The sequence below is a fragment of the Lissotriton helveticus genome, chromosome 3_1 (assembly GCF_964261635.1).
Source record: "Lissotriton helveticus chromosome 3_1, aLisHel1.1, whole genome shotgun sequence".
In the NCBI taxonomy this organism is placed as follows: Eukaryota; Metazoa; Chordata; class Amphibia; order Caudata; family Salamandridae; genus Lissotriton; species Lissotriton helveticus.
Genome location: NC_136061.1, coordinates 937506514 through 937525215, shown reverse-complemented (window position 1 = coordinate 937525215; position 18702 = coordinate 937506514). Strand labels below are relative to the sequence as shown.

Genomic DNA, 18702 nt, shown 5'->3' with positions numbered 1-18702 from the left:
GCGACAGCTTCCCAGCTTCTGCCGTTGGTTTCCCCCCGCCGCCGCTGCTACTAGACATTGAGCGCGGCTGCCGAGTGGGGGAAACTACACTTCCCAGGAGCCCTTGCTGCAGGAAGCCGCCCACGCCCATTACATGCCTGGTGGCGCTTAAAACAACGTGAGAACTCCGGTGGAGCGGGTGCATTTTTTGCCGCATTTTGGGGGCATATCAAGACTCACCAGGACCCTTGCTTAGCGACAGCTTCCCAGCTTCTGCCGTTGGTTTCCCCCCCGCCGCCGCTGCTACTAGACATCGAGCGTGGCCGCTGAGTGGGGGAACTACACTTCCCAGGAGCCCTTGCTGCAGGAAGCCGCTCACGCCCACGCCCATTAGGCACCTGGTGGCGCTTAAAACAACTTGAGAACTCCCGCATCGCGGGACGCGCGCGGGCAACGCCGGGCCAAGCCCGGGCCAAGGGCGGGCCCATCTGAGCCCGTCCAAGACAGGAGGAGACTGGGCTGGGCCACCCTCCGAACGTTGTAAACACTGTAAGACCTTACATTGTTATTACACTGCTGAGTATTTGACTTTACCATTCGCCCTATTAGTGATAACATTCTGTACATCTCACTGGATTGATGGCATCTAAAAACGGGAAAGGAAATAAGCCAGCAAACAGCTGGAAGGGAGGGGGGTAACTGGAACGTTAGATGCGTTCATAACCAGGGCCACTTCGGTCCTGGAGCACGAAATTGCACTAACTGAACGCCGTTTGTCCCTAGAACCCATATATCTGAGACGATCCTCATTGGGAGGCTTAGCGCTAGTTCCCTCCCCAGATCAAGTGACTATACCTAATTCGCTGATAGATGTAAGTAGCCAATATCTGCATGGACAACTTGATAAATCAATTATAGCAGAATCTAGCACCATCGTAGCAATCAGTGACTCTTCTATAGATAAGATACCGAATGATCCTGGTCCATGTGTATCCATTAAATCGACATCTATACACTCCACTAATTCCCAATTATTTAATCGACCAGTGGTTACGGGCCCTCATGTCAAGAGGAAACGGGTAGGGAATTTACAAAAGGGAGGCTGTGCTAAGAAGACCAAAGTCACAACAATGTCTAAGGCTGTGGTAAAATCGACACTGGGCACCACTACAAACACTTTACAAGCCCAGAATACTGTTCCCTCAGCTAAGGCTCCCTCTGCAAGAGTGGTAGAGCCATCTATAATTATGGCTCAAAGTATAGAGGAACAATGGAAAATTAGGAAAAATGGAACAACTGGTGAAATCTTTAATCCTTCCACTGATGGAGAGATCCAAAAGGATCAGCAAAAGTTAGGGCTGCTTGAACAAGCGACTCTAGCTAACTCTGCACTCTTGGGAAAGTTAGTAGAGTCTGGATTGAATCAACCAGGAATAGTAACCATCCCCCGGGTTGAACAATTAACTGGACCTACCGAGATTTCGGTAACATCTATAATTGAATCACCTCATCCAGTAAATGGCATGCAAGGGCGTGATACAATATTACCAGGTAGATCAACGGTCCATGAAAGAGGGGGCCGTTCAGAGAGACAAGGGGTAAAGGACGAAAGAGGTTCAGGGGTCGTAGAGAAGATGGGTAAAACCACTATACATGATAAAGAATTACAATATGGGGACAAAGAAAAAGGTAGTCCACAGAGATTAGATCTTCCCCCGGCCTCATACCCCTATGTAGTTGTATTATCAGGTGTCCCGGAGTTGAAACCTGAGAAAATAGAAACGTACCAAGAATTAAAAAACAAGGTAACGTTTTGGTTAAACAAAAACAGACCTCTTAGACCGGATCTACATGGTGAAATTCTAAATGTTCGCAGAGTAAGTTGGGTGGGTCATAGAACAAAGGATATGGATGGGGATTGTATCACTGTTAATTTTAGGATCCACGCGTGGTTCAGTATATAACCGGCTTTTATCACCAAAGAAGTATGGGGGGTATTTGTACCTTTGATTTAAGCTACTTCTATCCCTCCTCCTTTTCTACCTACAATGGTCTTCTTTTCCGTGATGGACAGCGAGGTGGTCCCATTTTCTCGTTTGAAAACCAGTTTAACATACCGACAGGTAACCGCTATGAGTCACTATCTGGGCTTGGGGGGGGTAGATTGACCAACTTTGGGGAAGGTAATTGTTAAACCCCCTGAAAATCGATTACCTGAAATTGCAATGAAAGACCATATCATATTAAGTCCAATCCAGCCATTAGCAGTATCTAGTGAAAGTATGGAGCCATTACATTCTGACATAACTGGTGAAGAAGTAAACAGAGATAATGGACAGAATAAAGAGAATAAATATGGCCATCCAGTAGATGTTGGGATTATTAGAAATGAGAGAAATAAGTCGAATAAGGGTACCTGGTCCATCATGTATTGGAATATTGCAGGTTGAAGATCTAAGATAGGTAATCACAACTAGGTAAAACTTCTAAATGAATACGATATTGTTAGTTTACAAGAGACATGGGCGGTAGAAGTGCACCATTTGAGCAGTTTTAAAACTATATTCACGCCAGCTATAGGCTCGTTACACGGCAGAGCCAAAGGTGGGCTATGCACTTATGTATCCAACCTTTTTAAATGTGAAAAAATAGAGATTCTGTGCAACAACAGTTTTTATCATATGGTTAGGATACATATTAACAAAAAATTGTGTTTTTATAATTGTGAATTTTTATAATAATGTTCCCTTGGACGACATTCCAGTAGTATTGAAAACATTGAGAACTGATATTAACAGCCTGCAAGGCAGGGAAACTAAAGAGTCTGTAGTTGTCTGGGGTGGTGATTTTAACTGTCCACCATGCAAGAGAGGAGAACAGGGGACTTGTGGCCTAATGTTGGACAGAGAAACCAACTTAATACATTTTGATCACTCTGTTTGCGGGGATCTTCTGAATGAAATTATCTTTACATGTGATCTGGGTTTTGCAAATAAAATGTGTCAACCCGAGATCTCATTTTCCCAGCGTTTAACGGTAGAGGGGTGTTTTCGATAATTGATTTTATAATGATATCTTCATGTTATAGAGATAATGTCTTAAACTTTAAAACGTTAGAGAACCCTCTAAGTGACCATTTCCCTAGAAGGGTGGAAATTATAAATCCATATTTTGACCCTGAGCATGATCATATACCTGGGCGTTATTTGAGTAACATTGCCCTAAAAAGACAAAATGGTTATGCACTGAAGTGGTCAAAGGTAGTCCCCGATGACTTTCTATGTAAATTAATTAAGAAGTGTGAACCTAGTTTTGATGCTTGTCTGGGAGAGACAGTTGAAAACTCTGAAATAATTAAAAACTTTAAGATAATCACCTCACAAATCAAGGCCAGCTTGTGGGTAGAAGTAAAAAATTCTAAAGAAAAAAGACCTAGCTGGTTTGACACAGTATGTACTAAGGCTTATTCCAACCTTAAATGCGCCTTAAATACCCCTGATAAGGATTGGATTTTAATTAGGGACTTGCGTAAGGCTTATAAGGCAGCTTTAAAAAGGAGAAAGGATGTTCTGAAGAGGGAAGCATGGGACTCACTATGCGATGCTTCCCAATCCCGAGATATGACAGCCTTCTGGAAGGCAGTAAACGCACCTTTTTTTAATGACAACTCTAGGGCAAGGATTGAGATTGCCATTGCCGAAACTGAATGGGTTAGGGTTTTTGAAACACTTTATAGTGCATCAACTTTGACAGAGGAAATGCTTGGTGAGGAAGCTGAGCAGGGTACTATTAGTCCTCAAAAGAACAATATAAATTTGAGTATCACTCTGGATGAAGTGATTCTGAGTATTAAAGCCAGCCTGGGGGGAAAGGCACCGGGCCCTGACGGTGTTCCGGTGGACATTTTCAAGAACAATATGACTCTATGGGCACCACTGCTCACTCACTTTTTAATGCCTCCTCTTCAGATGGATTGGTATCGACATGGTATGAATCTATTATAGTTCCTATATTTAAAAAGGGCGATAGGACTAGTTGCGCGTGCTATCGCCCTATATCATTACTAGACTCAACAGTCAAAATCATTGGCAGAGTGATTTTAAATAGGTTACAAATATGGGCAGATGAGCATAGGATAATCAGTGACCTCCAATATGGCTTTAGGGAAGGTATCGGCACTGTGGATCAGGGCCTTAATTTGTATATACTTCTAGAAAAATACACTAAAGCTAAAGGAGGAAGGATGTTTTTAACTTTTGTGGATTTTTCATCCGCCTTCGATTGTGTTACCCACAGTAAGCTGTGGTTAATTTTGGAACATTTGGGGGTGGAGAACAATATTATCCAATTCCTCAGGAATCTGTATTATGGTGCTAGGGCTTCAATAAGATTTGGCAAGAATGGTGAATGCACCCAGATGTTTAGCATTGCTAGAGGAGTGCGAGCAGTGTTCATGACCGAGTGCACTCGAATGTAACAACGTGTCATTAGATCACGTGTCTACTGGTGGCGCAATTAAAATCTGGCCCACACTACCGAGTGCACTCGGTCATGAACACTGCTCCCAGGGAGTACCCCCACTACCGAGTGCAGGGGAACACTGCACTCGGTAGTGGGGGCCAGATTTTAATTGCGCCACCAGTAGACACGTGATCTAATGACACGTTGTTGAATGCTTGTGATGGTTGCAGGTATGCAGTAACTGGCAGCCATCAGGTCCTGTGAACCAACAAAAGTAAAGATTGAAAACAGAACCCCAATTTTGCCCTGACGAAGTTGCTGAAGTTTATAGCAATGAAACATGTCGGCATTGAGTAAATACATATGGTATATTAGGAACCATTTTTAATTGGGAATTCTTGCGGCATCAGAATAAAGTTATTAAGCTAGCAAGTTTCTCCACATTTTAGCAGTGGTGGCCGATTGCCTTAGGCTATCACAGGGGTTCTAGGTGCGCATACACATTTTTTTTCACTTTTAATTTAGATGAGTGGACATAAAGGTTCTCTATTTGTGCACCACACTAACATTAGTTGGGGAATCACTATTTGTGTTTTTACCTTTCGTTCTTTACTCACAACAAAGAGAGAGTGGCCAATGATGAGAAGTGGGTAAACTGGCAATTGTTTGCCAGGAACCCCCTCGGGTGTTGCTACGGTGAGGTACTCTCTCTTTGCTCACTTTATTTTCACATTTTAGAGTGGGACTAGACCTGGGTGTAACTTTGTATGTAAGCGAGAACACACCATGACCCTATAGATTAGTGTTAAGGAACGCATCTAGGGCAGTAGGATAATTGGTCGTTTAACTCTGCCATCGGTCCAATGAGAACTGGTGTGAGATGGGGGAGGCCTTTGTTGTTGAATATTGACTGAGTGGGGGGCGGCCTCTTCCATTATTCCCCCTAGGGCTCCTTTTGATTGAGTGACGCATAGTGTTCACAATCCCTATGACTTCAGTCATGTAACATTGATGTCAACACCCCCACTCTGAAAATTGTTCCAACACCACTGCTTTGGTAGACAAAGATTGCAGTACAAGGGGGGTGTTGATAACATTGCACATTTAATGAGTTAATATATATTCTAAGTAGAAACCTCCGATCTACCCACCAATCTCTTTTATGCTTGACATATTCGCACCCCCAAATATGGAGGCCGTGCTTGCTCCGCTCCACTGGAATAAACATGCTCTTTCCATTCAAACATGCCCAAGCTTAGCTGAATTCAAGAAATGCCTGAAAACCTGGCTGGTCTAACCACCGCTTTTCCTCACCTACCTGCCGTTCAGCGACAAGATGTCCCTTCGGGGATGAGCCGTACCCGGTACCAAGAATCTAATAACATAACATAATGTTGTATAAGCAGTTCAAGTTCTAACACCAGGTACATTTTCTAAACAGTTGTAAGTATTTTTTGGGTTACATTTGGAACTTTGGGTTAGAGATGGTTTTGTAATCTTTTTATCCTTGTAAGACACCTGTCAGATGAAGATCTGAGTCACAACCATTGTGGGTAAAGTTACTCCTTCTTGTCTGCTGTCAAGGAGTGCATTTGTGGTACATCAGAGATGAATTCTCTTTCGGGATGAACCCCACATTGGGTCAATAGTATACTTCAGGAATTCCTGCTGTTGCTGTTCAATCAATGCCAATGCCCCCTTTCTGTGGCGACTGTCAGCCTAACTCCATTTTGGTTACCAGGTGTTTTTCATCAAGAATTGGCACCAGAATAAGAGCTTGTCGATTCAATGTAGTAGGAACTCAGCAGGTGGATCTTTCCCTGGGATAGGATAATTCAGTTTTACTTTAGTTCATCCTTCATTTTAATTATCAGGCTTTTTCCACCCAGAGCCGGCATCAGAGTAAGAGCCTGCACATTCACTTCATTAGGGGCTACCCAGTCCCAGCTCTCCCTAAATTGTGATAATTCGGTTTCACTTCAGTTCATTCTTGGAAGTGGAAGCTCTAGTCTCTCTACACCATATACTAAGGATACCTGTCCGATGCCTCTGGCCCTGCCATTTTCCACCTCTGTTCTGGGAGGCACCCAGAGAAAAATGAGCAAGAGGTATGGGGAGGGCAGTAGGACTATGGAGAAGTTGTAGGGCAGAAAAATCTATGAGGTAAGAAAAATACAATCAGCATAAGAAACCATTTTAGCATTATGGGAAATAATCAGACGATGTAAAAAGTTTGAATCAGAATAATGCTTTTACGTCCACACTCAAGTACTGTAGGCAGATTCTACCATTATTCTATTCGGGCATCTTTTATGTGCTGGAATTCTTTTGAGAGATAGCTGAACTCACTGTGGAAACAGGACTAAGTGACGAGCACCACTGGATAGGAAGAATGACGTTTGAAATTCTGAGAAGAATGGATGATGTTGCATTGGCAGACATCTGGTATTACTTACTGTGCTACATTTAAAGGCTGATTAATTTTTTTAGTTTAAAGCAAGCATTGAACAAAAACAGGGAGTTTTACTTGAGTATTAAAGTAAAAAAGTTAGACTAGAAAACCCAAGCTTGGTACTGTCGCTGAGGTAAGACCTAAAAGAGTGAGGTTTTAAGTCTTAAATTGCAATTCTTGTTCTAATGAGCAATCTTATTGTAAGAATATTCACAGATTTACATGGGAGTACGTAGTTAACTTCTTTTTTTGCCAGAGTAGGATTCAAGAGTCGTGTGGGCAGATATTTTACCAGGCTTTGGGGTCCAAAAAAGAATTTACAGTGGTTGAATGAAGGACTTTGGCATAAGAGAGCCTCTCACCTTTCTATTCTTATTGCTCTCTCCTGAACTTATTATAGGACTGCCTTTGGCTAGGTGGGGTTTGGGAGTAGGCCTTCGGAGTACAACAAAGGCTAGAGGGTTTTGTTCCAATGGATGAGTTAAGTAGTTTGTGTCTCTCCTGGATTCAGCACAGGAGGACAGTTCAGGAGTGCCTATTCGCACCCAGTGTCCAAGAGGGCATGCCAACTTCTTTATACAAGATGGTCTATCCACTCTCTATATGGAAGATAGTCTAATAATTTCCACCTGTGTGGAATGATGTGAGGGGACTCTGTACTCATTCCTGTATCCTGGATGCGGTTAGGATCCAGTCATAGTGCTATCACATTCTGACTACTGGATTCAGAAGCGTCTTTCCCAGCCTGGTAGCATGTAAATGACCACGCCACACATGGAGCCATGTAGTGCACATCCTTATTATTCAGAGTGCTATCGTTAACTAACTGTACGCATTGTGTCATGAACTTTATTAACCACACCCAGACACACCCAAACGATTATGTCACTCTACGGAGTCCATCAGGGACCATAAAGGTCCTCTATACACATGTACAAGACACCACAGATGCCTGTACTATGTAAGTGACTGCTGCAGATAGGCCGAGGTAGAGAGGGGCTTGAACTCTCTTGGAGGCAGATGTCACTGTTACAGAGAGCTGAATGTGGATGTGGTCCTGGTCCTGTGCTACTTGGGAGCAGAGGAGAGTGGCTGTGACATCTGAAGAGAGGTGAGTTACAGGGAGTGGTTCTAATCTTCTTGGTAGTGTTGGATTTCGCTGCATCAGGATGTTGGTTTCATTGACTTGGCTATGTTATTTCTATTCACATCTCCTTCCTATTTTTACTACACCACAATTTTTTGTTCTGAGTTTAGGAGGAGGCTGCATCATTTAGACACCTGTGTGCTGTCCTGCGCCACTGCCTGCTTTTGAGGGGAGACGATGAAGATATAACTGAAGAGTTCTATGGGTGAGTGCACCATAACATGCCTGCGCTGAGCGCTGTCATGGAGAGGTCCGGGTCTACCAGGGTGAGAGTTCCTCTCTTTCTTCCATTAACATGTTTCTCTAAACACTGACCATAGAGTGCCCTTTAGGGACTGATTAAAGGTGATGCCCTTCCTGACTAGACATTCCTCTGCAGAGTGAAGAGCCATGTTCAATCTCTTTTATATTTTCCTACCCAAGGCCCAAATTTGCCCTTCAAAGTCACCTTTTCCTGACGGCAGAGACTATGGACCAGATGTACAAAGATTTATTTAAGGTGGCAAACAGCATGATTGGCAGAATCGGGCCGTGTGCAACCACAAAAAGCTTATTTTGGGGTACAAAAGGCAAATTGCCAGTCGGTAACTTGTTACCCAAACGCAATTTGCATTTGTGATTCGTTATTTGCAAGGGGCGTGTTAGGGCATCCTTTCCAAATACCGATCCGTAATAGTATGTATTAATGTTTTGCAATGGAATTTCGGTCGCAAAACATTAATAATTTTCCAGCAGTTCAAAAGTGTGGTAACCCATTCGAAGGAGGCAGAGGTGTCATGGATCACTGCCTACTATTAAAAAACAAAACTTAAACTTTTCATTTTCTATTTTTTAAACACATCCCATTTTCCTTTCAGGAAAATGGTTTGCATTGGGGAAAAAAGATTGCTTTGTTAAAACGCAATCACAGACATGGTGGTCTGCTGACCCCTACAGGCCACCATCCCTCTGATGACTATCATTCCTAATGTGTCGCAAACTGTGACCCACCTCAGTAATATTCATGAGGTAGGTTGATTTGCGACCCATTAGGAGTCGCTAATTTTAATTTAAAACGTTCATAGATTAGAAATAGCTATTTCCTAATTGCAATTCACAGAACATCTCAATTAATGGTTATTGCTAATGTTAGAACATCTGGCCCATTGTCACTCCCATCTCCATGCAAAAACGGCTCTTCCTTGAAAGATCTTCTCAGAGTTAAAAGATGCTCTTACATTTCCCTGCTCAGTAAGAACTTCCTGTTGTGGGTCAAAGAGGTCAGCTCGGTTAATGGCTTACATGTACCCACTCAACCATGGTCTTGAAACCCTCCCCCACTCCCCGTGTTGACCCCTTCTTTCCCCTTGATGACGCCTCAGCCTTGCAGAGACCTCCCTCTCCTGGACTGAGAAAAGGGTTTCATCTTCATACCAGTCCTGCATCCTAAGAAGTCACTTGTATTGATATTTACTATATTCTTGTGTCCATTAAGTCACACAGTGAACCTCCTGGGGAACCTGCCATTTAAGTGCCTGAATGTCTTGCTGACCCCAAAGGTGCAACCAGGGTGTATTGAGTACATGGGAGTCAACATGGACGCACTCCGCATGCTGCTGGAGTTCTTGGAACAGCGCCTGGACAGGGTGAGTGTGGCCTTATTCGTGCATTCTGCAGCCTTTATATTAAAGAAGTCAGTCATGGTAGGAAAAAAGTTTCATTGCACTAAAGGCTTAAAGTATCTAACCAGGGAAATAGGGTCTGATCAAGGAAATCTTACTTCCCAAGTGGCAGCCGAAATTAATGTACCACACTGGACGATAGTCAGATAATCCTGAGACAACATTTGCTGAAAGGTAAGTCCCCCTTAGGAATTACTTCAAGCAAACGAGGTTAGCTGTGTACTTCAGCCACCTTCTCATTTTTATGCTATTTCACCTTGAGATATTTTCCAAGAGCAGGAAGAAGTGAACTCTCTCAAATCATAGGTAGGCTGGTAGTGTTGAAATGTCGTTTGCAGAGAATGTAAGGACAATTAAATGAAATATGAAAAGGAGCGGTAATTATGTTGGCATATTTACAACACTTATCACCTAATGAGTCTTGACGTACAGTGGACACGGGAGGTCTCTTTAACTTGCACCATTAGGGTGGATGGGTGTGTGAGAGTAAGTGTCTGAGACGGTGACATGGACCACCCACTGAAGATCATCAGGTGCTTAATACACATTTTAGAAATCCATAACAAATTATTATACAATAAAAATGAAAATGTATTGCTCATTTATCAATGTATTTCTTTTGATTGTTATATAGCGCTGGCATGACCCGAGGGCATCATTACTCTTCACATCAGTCGCAGTTTTTGTCTCCCGATTATTGTTTACATATAGACTGTGCAAATTTCTAAACAAAAATTACATCCCCTTTCACCCAAAAGCCTTATTGCTACAATTTGTCAGTATGGTGTGCATGTAACCGATGCAGTACAAAATATGAACAGTAAATTGCTTGGAAATATTGCTGGAAAAAGCATAGTAAAATGTTTCTCAAGCTATTGCAATGTAACGAAGGCTGATGGCAAGCAGCTTGCAATTTCCTCCATTTCGAGACCTTCATTCCAGTAATAGAAAAGCCCCATGAAAGAAGCTGGGCTCCAGGGAGTTGTCATTTATTGGCCACATAAGCAGTAAACCCCCAGATTAAGAGGGCATGGACGGGGAATCAACTGCATAAACTCGCTCTAGGTGCTGCTGACATGATGGTCAAGTTATCTTACCCCTGAAGTTCCATCTCAGTCCTCTTGCGAGAATGAGAACTATTTGGTCAATTTTCACTGTTGAAAATAAACCCACCAATATTTCAACTCATGAGCCTCAACAGCCTACTGGGCATACAAAACACACTACATGGATTGTTCCCACTTGCCTGGACACATCACATTCATTACCTCGCCATTAAGATCTGCCCCAGTACAGATAAAATAGCCTTCCAAAACTATAATGATCTCCTCGATGTAACGACTTACAGAGCTGGCAGATGGGTTCGGGTGTTTTGGGAGGGTCTCATTGAGGCAACCAAGATGACCTTGTTGCCTAAAGTCCTGTTTATGATGGATACTGTGCCATTACAACCCCCAACTATAACGGATACAATCCAAAGGGTCTTAAAATGCTTTATATGAGGTGGTAAGAAGTCCCACATAGTTAAAAAGTAGGCTTATCTTGCTTCAGATAAGGGTGGACTGGGGATCCCTCACTTAATAAACTATTACCTTACTGCACAGTTTCGATATAAAATGGAGTGGCATCATCTGTCCATGGAGAGACTCAGGTACTTTATGGACCAAGCCGTTGCTGGTACCCATGTTTGGAAAGTCCCATGGCTGGCCAAAAATTATAGACCGTGGGGCATACTCTCTTCCCCGGCACTCAGAGCCACTATTGGAGCACAGGACTGAGTGGCTGTATCTAAGGGTCTAACAATTATTTCTCCTCTTATGGCTCCCATAATCCTGAATTCTCGCCAGCTATGGAGGGCACCGCATACAGGGATTGTCAGAACGCTAATTGCAAACTTCTAGAAGACTTCTACAACACGGAGGACATTCAGTCCTTTGCACAGTTGAAGTGAATTATAGTTTTCCAAAGACAGAACATATTTACTATCTACAGATTCAACACTGGGTCATCCATCCCTCGATTAGGACCATTGCCGTCAGACCATGTACGCAAAATTAACAGTGGATTCTTACAAAACATGACAATAAACACCTGCTTTCGGACATCAACACGTTTTTGCGGAAAGCATTTCCCAGTGAAAGTCGCCAGCACAAAAGAGGTGGGAAGTAGAATTGAGCACTCCCTTTTAGACAAAGAAAGGAAGGATACATACAGCAGGATACAGATCTCTGCAAAAAGCAGCTCAAGTAAAGAAGCACTTCTAAAGACTACTCTTTATTGGTACTACACAACAGAGTGGGAATGGTACCCTTCGGGACTGTCCAAGTGTTGGAGAAACTGTATAGGCACAGGTACAATCAATCAATTAGGGTTGGTGAGTGAGTCCCACTGACCAGGCACTAGGGGATGTGGGGGATACTCCGTTGAGTGCTGGGGTCACCTGAAAAGCCATTTCTTGAGGTCCTCCTTGAACTGGGGCAATGTGGGAGATTGCCAAAGGTGAAGAGGGAGGGTGTTCATACTTTGGCAGTGAGGTAGGAGAAGGACTTTCTTCCCCTTCTTGTCTTGCTTATACATGGTACAGTGGCCAGTGAGAGCTGGGCTGATCGGTGGTGTCTTTTGGGTGGGTGGAAAGAGAGGCGGCTGTTCAAGTATGCTGGTTCGGTTTTGTGAAGGGCCTTGGATGCGTGGGTGAGGAGTTTGAACGTTATTCTTCTTTTGACTGGAAGCAAGTAGAGATGGCAGCAGTGTTGGGTGATGTGACTGTGACAGGGGATGTTGAGGATCAGTCCGGCTGCGGCATCCTGGACAGTCTGGAGTTTGCAAATGAGTTTCTTGTTGAATCCGGCGTAGAGAGCGTTGCCGTAGTCCAGTCTGCTGCTAATGAGTGCATGTGTAAGTCTTTCTGGATTCGGTTGGGATCCATCTGAAGGTCTTTCGAAGCATGTGGAGGGTGTAGAAGAAGGTCGAGAAGACGGCGTTGATCTGGTGGTTCATTGTGAGCGATGAGTCTAGCATGATGCTGAGGTTTCGTGCGTGGTCCATTGGGGTGGGGGGATTTCCGAGTGCCACCAGGAGTCATACCATGTGGAGAGGGTGGAGCCAAGGATGAGGACTTCTGTCTTTTCTGAGTTGAGTTGCAGGCAGCTGTTCTTCATCCAGGTGGCCACAGCTTTCAACCCTTCTTGGAAGTTGTGTCTGGTGATGTTGGGTTTGTTGGTAAGGGACAGGATTAGCGGGGTGTTTTTGGCACAGTTGTGTAGCTAGCCTTTAAACTGCCTGGGGCGGTCCCAGCGTTTGCCACCCCCCGGCGGCTGCATTGAGCGGGAGGGTGCCCCCCTCGACGGCTGCACTAAACAGCAGGGGGGAGGAGAGATTGCTGCCCGAAACGGCAAGTTAGGTGCTGGGGAGAGGCCCCTGCCCCCAAAACTCATGCAGTCTGGGGCGGACAGCCCCCCACACTCCCTTGGTAAGGCACTGCGTCAGCGTATGAGACGATGTTGAGCCTGAGGTTCCTGACGATGGTTACGAGGTGGGCCATGTAGGTGTAAAAGAGGGTAGGGCTTAGGGAGGAGCCCTGGGGCATTCCACAGTTGGTCTCTGTCGGCTCCGAGATGTAGGGAGGGAGTCTCACCTGCTGAGTTCTGCCGGTGAGGAAGGAGAGGATCCAGTTGTGGGCCTTGCTGCGGATGCCGGCGTCGTGGAGTCTGGTGGTTAGGGTGCGGTGGGAGACGGTGTCGAATGCAGCCGAGAGGTCCAGGAGGATGAGGGCTGCCGTTTCGCCCTGATCGAGGAGGGAGCAGATGTCGTCGGTGGCGGCGAGTAGGGCGGTCTATGGCTGTGATTGCTTTGGAATCCGGATTTGGAGATGTTCAGGACATTATTAGCTTCCAAGACGTTTTCTAGCTTTGTGTTGATGGCCTTTTTAAAGACCTTGGCTGCGAAAGGAAGCAGGGAGATGGGCCTGAAGTTCATGAGGTCCCTTGGGTCCGGGGAGGGTTTCCTCAGGAGGGAGTTGACTTTGATATGCTTCCAGTCGTCTGGGAAGGTGGCGTTCTACAAGGAGCAGTTGATTGGCCTACGTGTTTCGGGTGCGATGGCAGAGGCTGCGCTGTGGAGGATGTGGTGTGGGCAGGGGTCTGAGGGCGCTTCAGAGTGGATGCTTTTCATGGTCTTCAAGGTGCTTTCTTTTGTGAGTGGGATCCATATGAAGAGGGTCTGTTGGGTGGTGTCGCATGAGGGGGGAGATGGTTCGGTGGTCTTGGTTGTCGAAGTAGTTGTAGATCATCTTGATCTTGCGGTGGAAGAAGGTGCTGAGTGGTGCAGTGGTGATCTATTCCTTTGGTAAAGGTAGAGTCGAGTGTGTGTCCCGCTGTGTGCATGGGGGCAGTAACTAGTTGTTTCAGTCCTATGTTGGCGAGGTTCCCTAGGAGGGAGGCGGTGTTTGAGTTGTTGTGGTTATCCAGGTGGAGGTCCGTGGATGCAAGGGCGTGGGGTGAGATGAGGTCGGAGATGGCGTCGGTAAAGAGAGTGCAGGGGCCGGGCAGCCTGTAGATGAGGGTTCCGCTGAGACTCGTTTTGGGGTTGGGCTGGATCTGGAAGTAGAGGTTCTCCATGAGGGTCGTTATGTTGTCCATGAGCGTGGTCATGCGCAGGGTGATTTTTTGAATGATGGCGATGCCTCCTCCTGATGGATGGGGTGGTCTTGGCACAAGATCTTGTATGTCAGGTGCAGAGTTGGTGTTGGTCCAGGTTTACATGAGGAAGGTGATGTCGGGCAAGGAGGTGTTGAGGAGGTCCCAGATTTCTATGGCATGCTTGTGTAGGGATCGTCCGTTGGGGAGGAGGAGTTGAGTGGTTAGTGAGCGGTGTTGTCCGGTAGGTTGGGGGATGCTGCTGGGATACAGAGTTGAGTGTGGGTCCGCCGACAGAGTAGACAGGCGAGAGAGCTTTGGGTGTTGTTCGGTGTCGAGAGCTGGCAGTTGTTGTTGCCTCTGAGGTTGAGATCGTGGAGGGTGCTGGAGTTGTGGCGGTGGAGAGTCAGAGGACTGGGGTCCCTGGCGCTGGTCGCAGTCGGGCACAGACAGGCTTCCTGTGGTGAGCTTTTGGCACGCCAGCGGCTCGGCTGCAGAGCAGCTGCCATTAAGTAGGGATCAGGGGAGGCGGGTTAGTTGGGAGGCCACACTGGAGGGGGAGGGGCCGCGGGGCAGCAGGGGCGGGGAGAAAATGAAGGAAAACGAAGAAAAGAGTGAGGAGAGTGAGAAGTGAAAAAGTGAAAGTGACAGAAGGGCAAAACGAAAGAAAGAGAAATAGAGGGCAGAAAAGGAAAGGGGCAGAGACAGAGGCAGAACAGCAAAAGAGCAGAGTGCTCTTCTCCTGGACCACCAGGGATGAGGTGCAGGTAGAATACTGCAAGTGCAGGAGGGCCTCGAACACCATGCAAACCGAGAGCTCAGGGGGCACCACTTAGTGGTGGTGCTGCGCAGGGGGAGAGCAGTCACACTGACCAGGACACTCATATACTTGCTATGGCAAAGCCCTAAATTGGGTCTCTCAAATAGTCATACCTATTTCCTACGCTCCGGAAGAGACAGGACAATTACTATGGAACTATGCCCGCCAGACAGGCAATGGCAGCACTGTAGGGAAAAGTATTTGGGACATGGCTCAACAGGCTTTGGGGGCTCCTGTGCATGGAAAAGGTCTTGGAAATCCTGGGAAAGCGAGAGGCCTAAATATAGAAAATGAGGGGACGACAGTGTATTGACTTTCTATCAGCAGAATTTAGAGAGCTCACCTGTCTCAGATGTCTTAGAATCCTCCACATCATACAGTCTCATTCCACACAGTAGACAACTAATTCCGTAGGCAGGCCATGCACGCTGCTGGACGGCTAGACCCCCGGGCGGGTGTATTTAAGTGTAAAGCAATAGAAGGTGTCACATATAGAATTTACAAATCAGCCGATGGAGGGAGTTATTGATGGGTTGTTGACTATTTTGTTTATGTTATATATCGGATGAAGCTAATTCACTGACTTGACAATCCCACTGGCCAGTGGTTGTAGGTGGACGTATGTCCAGTAACAATTAAAAAGAGCAGAACCATAAAAGCAGGACTTGCCCAAAAGTAACTTCTACAACATGTTTGTGCTATTCCACTTCTCATAGTCCGGAGTGACCTGCAGTGGGGCCAGGGTAATAAGAGAAAAGATAGAGCAACATGTACTCTCTTTACACAGCACAGTGGGGGTGTCATTGCCCTTCATGATCCATCTTTTAATCTCTTTTCACAGGGGCATAAGGCCAAGGAGAGTCTCACCCCTGTACTAACTCTTTTGACCCAGAGCGCCCGGATTCACAGACCAGCGAGGAGATACCTCAGAGCCAAGGTGAGAGGGGAACAGCTCACATTGGAGCTTCTGGTGAAAGGGAGCACAAAGGAGGTGTTACATGAAAAAGCAGCATGCATAGTGTGCTCTTACAACAGAGTACCCACTGCAAAGGACTTAAGAGTACCCATGAGGAAAGAACAACGGGGGTAATATTTACAAAGAATTGGCATAGGGCAGCGCCGCAAGTCATTTTGCTGCACTGCCCTATGATAATTCAGAAAGGCAGGAATGCACCATATTTACAAGATACGGGGCATTCCTGTCCTTTCAGCTAGCGCACAATTGGCAGCTGTGTGCCAACGCAGGCCACCTTGCACTATGATGCTAGGGTGTCTGTGTTGTTGGCCTGATTGCTTTTGTGCAGGAAGGTGTCCCTTCCTGCACAAAAACAATCACAAGAGGCGTTTTCCTCGTTCTGTGTGTGCTGCAGAATGCAGCACATGCGGAAAGAGGAAATCACGAGTAGAAATTAAAACATTTCTCCTCATAACACCTTCTTTAGGGAGGCGCTAGGTTTTGCGCTGCTCCAGGTTTACAAGATATTGTAAATCTAGGGCAGTGTCCGAACCCATGGGTGTTGTCAAGGAACACCCACTGCAACACCCATGGAACTCCTCTTTGATGCAGAATAAGCCAAGGCAGCAACTTATGCTGCTTTGCCTTACACCATGTCTACAAGGCCATGAATAGCAGGGTGGCTTAACGTAGCTTTGTAGATATGGCTACGCCCTGAGCGCCACCGGAACATCACAAAGGTGTATAAAACACAAGTATACTCGCACCAAAACATTAATCTAAGCGCCAACACTACGGTTATCAGACGACTCATGTCAAGGACAGGAGACTGCATTTACTCCCTACTGTTTTCATGTAACAAATCAGCAATGTTAGAGGTTTTGCTTGATTCAAAAGAACGACTCACACAAACACGCTTCGTAACAATGATTATTAAATAGAAACCCCAGGATTAGAAAACCAGTGTTCAGTTTACATGGAGTCATCCAGTAAAACTAGCAACGATAACTAACTAAATCCACCAACACCAGCGGACACAGACCAGCACCAGACAGCACAGTGAGAACTATGTGAGAAAACATTAAGTATGCACAATTAAACTAGAATGATGGCTGACATTGTAACGGTTCTGAGCAGTGTTCCAAAACATGGTGGTGGCATCCATGGGCTTGAGCAATATTTCTCTGGTCTGTCTGGTGACCCTTGCCTTTCCCCACAGGTGCTTCCCCCGCTGCGGGATGTGACAAATCGCCCCGAAGTAGGAGAACATATACGGAACAAGATTGTGCGGCTCATGACGCACATCGACACCGACGTCAAGCACTGTGCAGCCGACTTCCTCTTCATCCTTTGCAAGGAGAATGGTGAGTGTGAATATACACAGGAAGCAAATAAGAGAACTTGGGTGATCTGCTGATGTAGTGAATGTGGTAGAGCTCAAGGAGTCCTCTGGTTGTTATTAAACAAGGGTTGGTAATAAATCAGCAGAAAGCAAACAAGTTATAGACTAAAAGTTATAGAATAAAACTAATCCTGTCAGTCCTGGAAATTCATGCTATTTGTTCAGACTGACATGTCCAGAGATTATACAACTACAGGGAGAACTATGTCCTACATGGAATCAGTACCAGTGCACAATGCACCTCCATATAGTCATGTCATCCACAGAACAAAAACAAGAACGTAGAGATTTTAGGAGAGCCCATATCTGAGATTAACAGAGCATTGTAGGTCTTTGGTTGTGGGTGCCAAGTCTTTGACCGTCTGCTTAATCTTCACCATACGACCTGTAATAGTTGGAACATTCATTTAGTGCAAAACACAGACTTATTGCCTCTAGGCTCATGCATCCTTCAGCTTCACAAAGTAATGACAGTGAACTATAATAAGACAAAGAAACTTTCATGGTTCCTGGATGGACAGTGGTTAAACTGGGTAACTAACTATAAATACCTTGGGGTACTATTAGTCTGCAGAGGTGTGTTTATACCTCAACTAGCGGCCATTCGTCGGAAGGGCACAACATTCTACTTCTCACTGAAGCCCCTGAAGAAAGTCCTCCCTGATCAAACACTGCATCCTCTTTTACAAGTGATCAGAGCACGATTGCAGCCAATGCTCACATATGGAACTGAACCAATGCAAGGGAAAGACACGACAGCTCTAGATAAAATAATAATCTGCAGAGCATACAGGGCAATCTTCCAACTGCCGAATTACGTGTCGCCTGCCCAAATCCGTCTTGAATTTGGTCTCCAGAGACAAACTTTGGAGAGAAGAGGCGCCTACATAAAAATTTGGTGTAAAATCAGAGGCACGGAGCAAGGATCTCTAAATGCCAATCTCTGGACCGAACTGTCTACCTGAGAGAACTCACCTGCCAAGAAGTACCTTCTGGAATCACTGGAATATCTTGAATTGAAAAACCTCTAGGAGTCATCCACAGATAATAAAAGTTTCAAAAAGGTGGTAACAAAAGTAACTAAAATTATATCAACCATAGAAGATAAAGAAATTCTGGCCAAGAGGGCTCATGGAGGGACAGTGCTGAATGATTATAAAGCTCTTAAGCCACAGGAATGTCTGAAAACGG

At 45.4% G+C, this 18702-nt stretch overlaps 1 protein-coding gene across 2 annotated transcripts in view; it reads left to right on the top strand.

Moving 5' to 3' along the window:
- LOC144823106 (chaperone Ric-8A-like) overlaps positions 1 to 18702 on the top strand; it is a 152368-nt gene that overhangs the window by 59224 nt on the left and 74442 nt on the right. For both annotated transcript variants that reach the window (XM_078681287.1, XM_078681286.1), the window contains 4 exons: positions 8150 to 8244; positions 9514 to 9664; positions 15996 to 16091; positions 17329 to 17473. In XM_078681287.1, coding sequence (XP_078537413.1) covers positions 8150 to 8244; positions 9514 to 9664; positions 15996 to 16091; positions 17329 to 17473 — 487 coding nt within the window. The remainder of the gene's footprint in view (positions 1 to 8149; positions 8245 to 9513; positions 9665 to 15995; positions 16092 to 17328; positions 17474 to 18702) is intronic.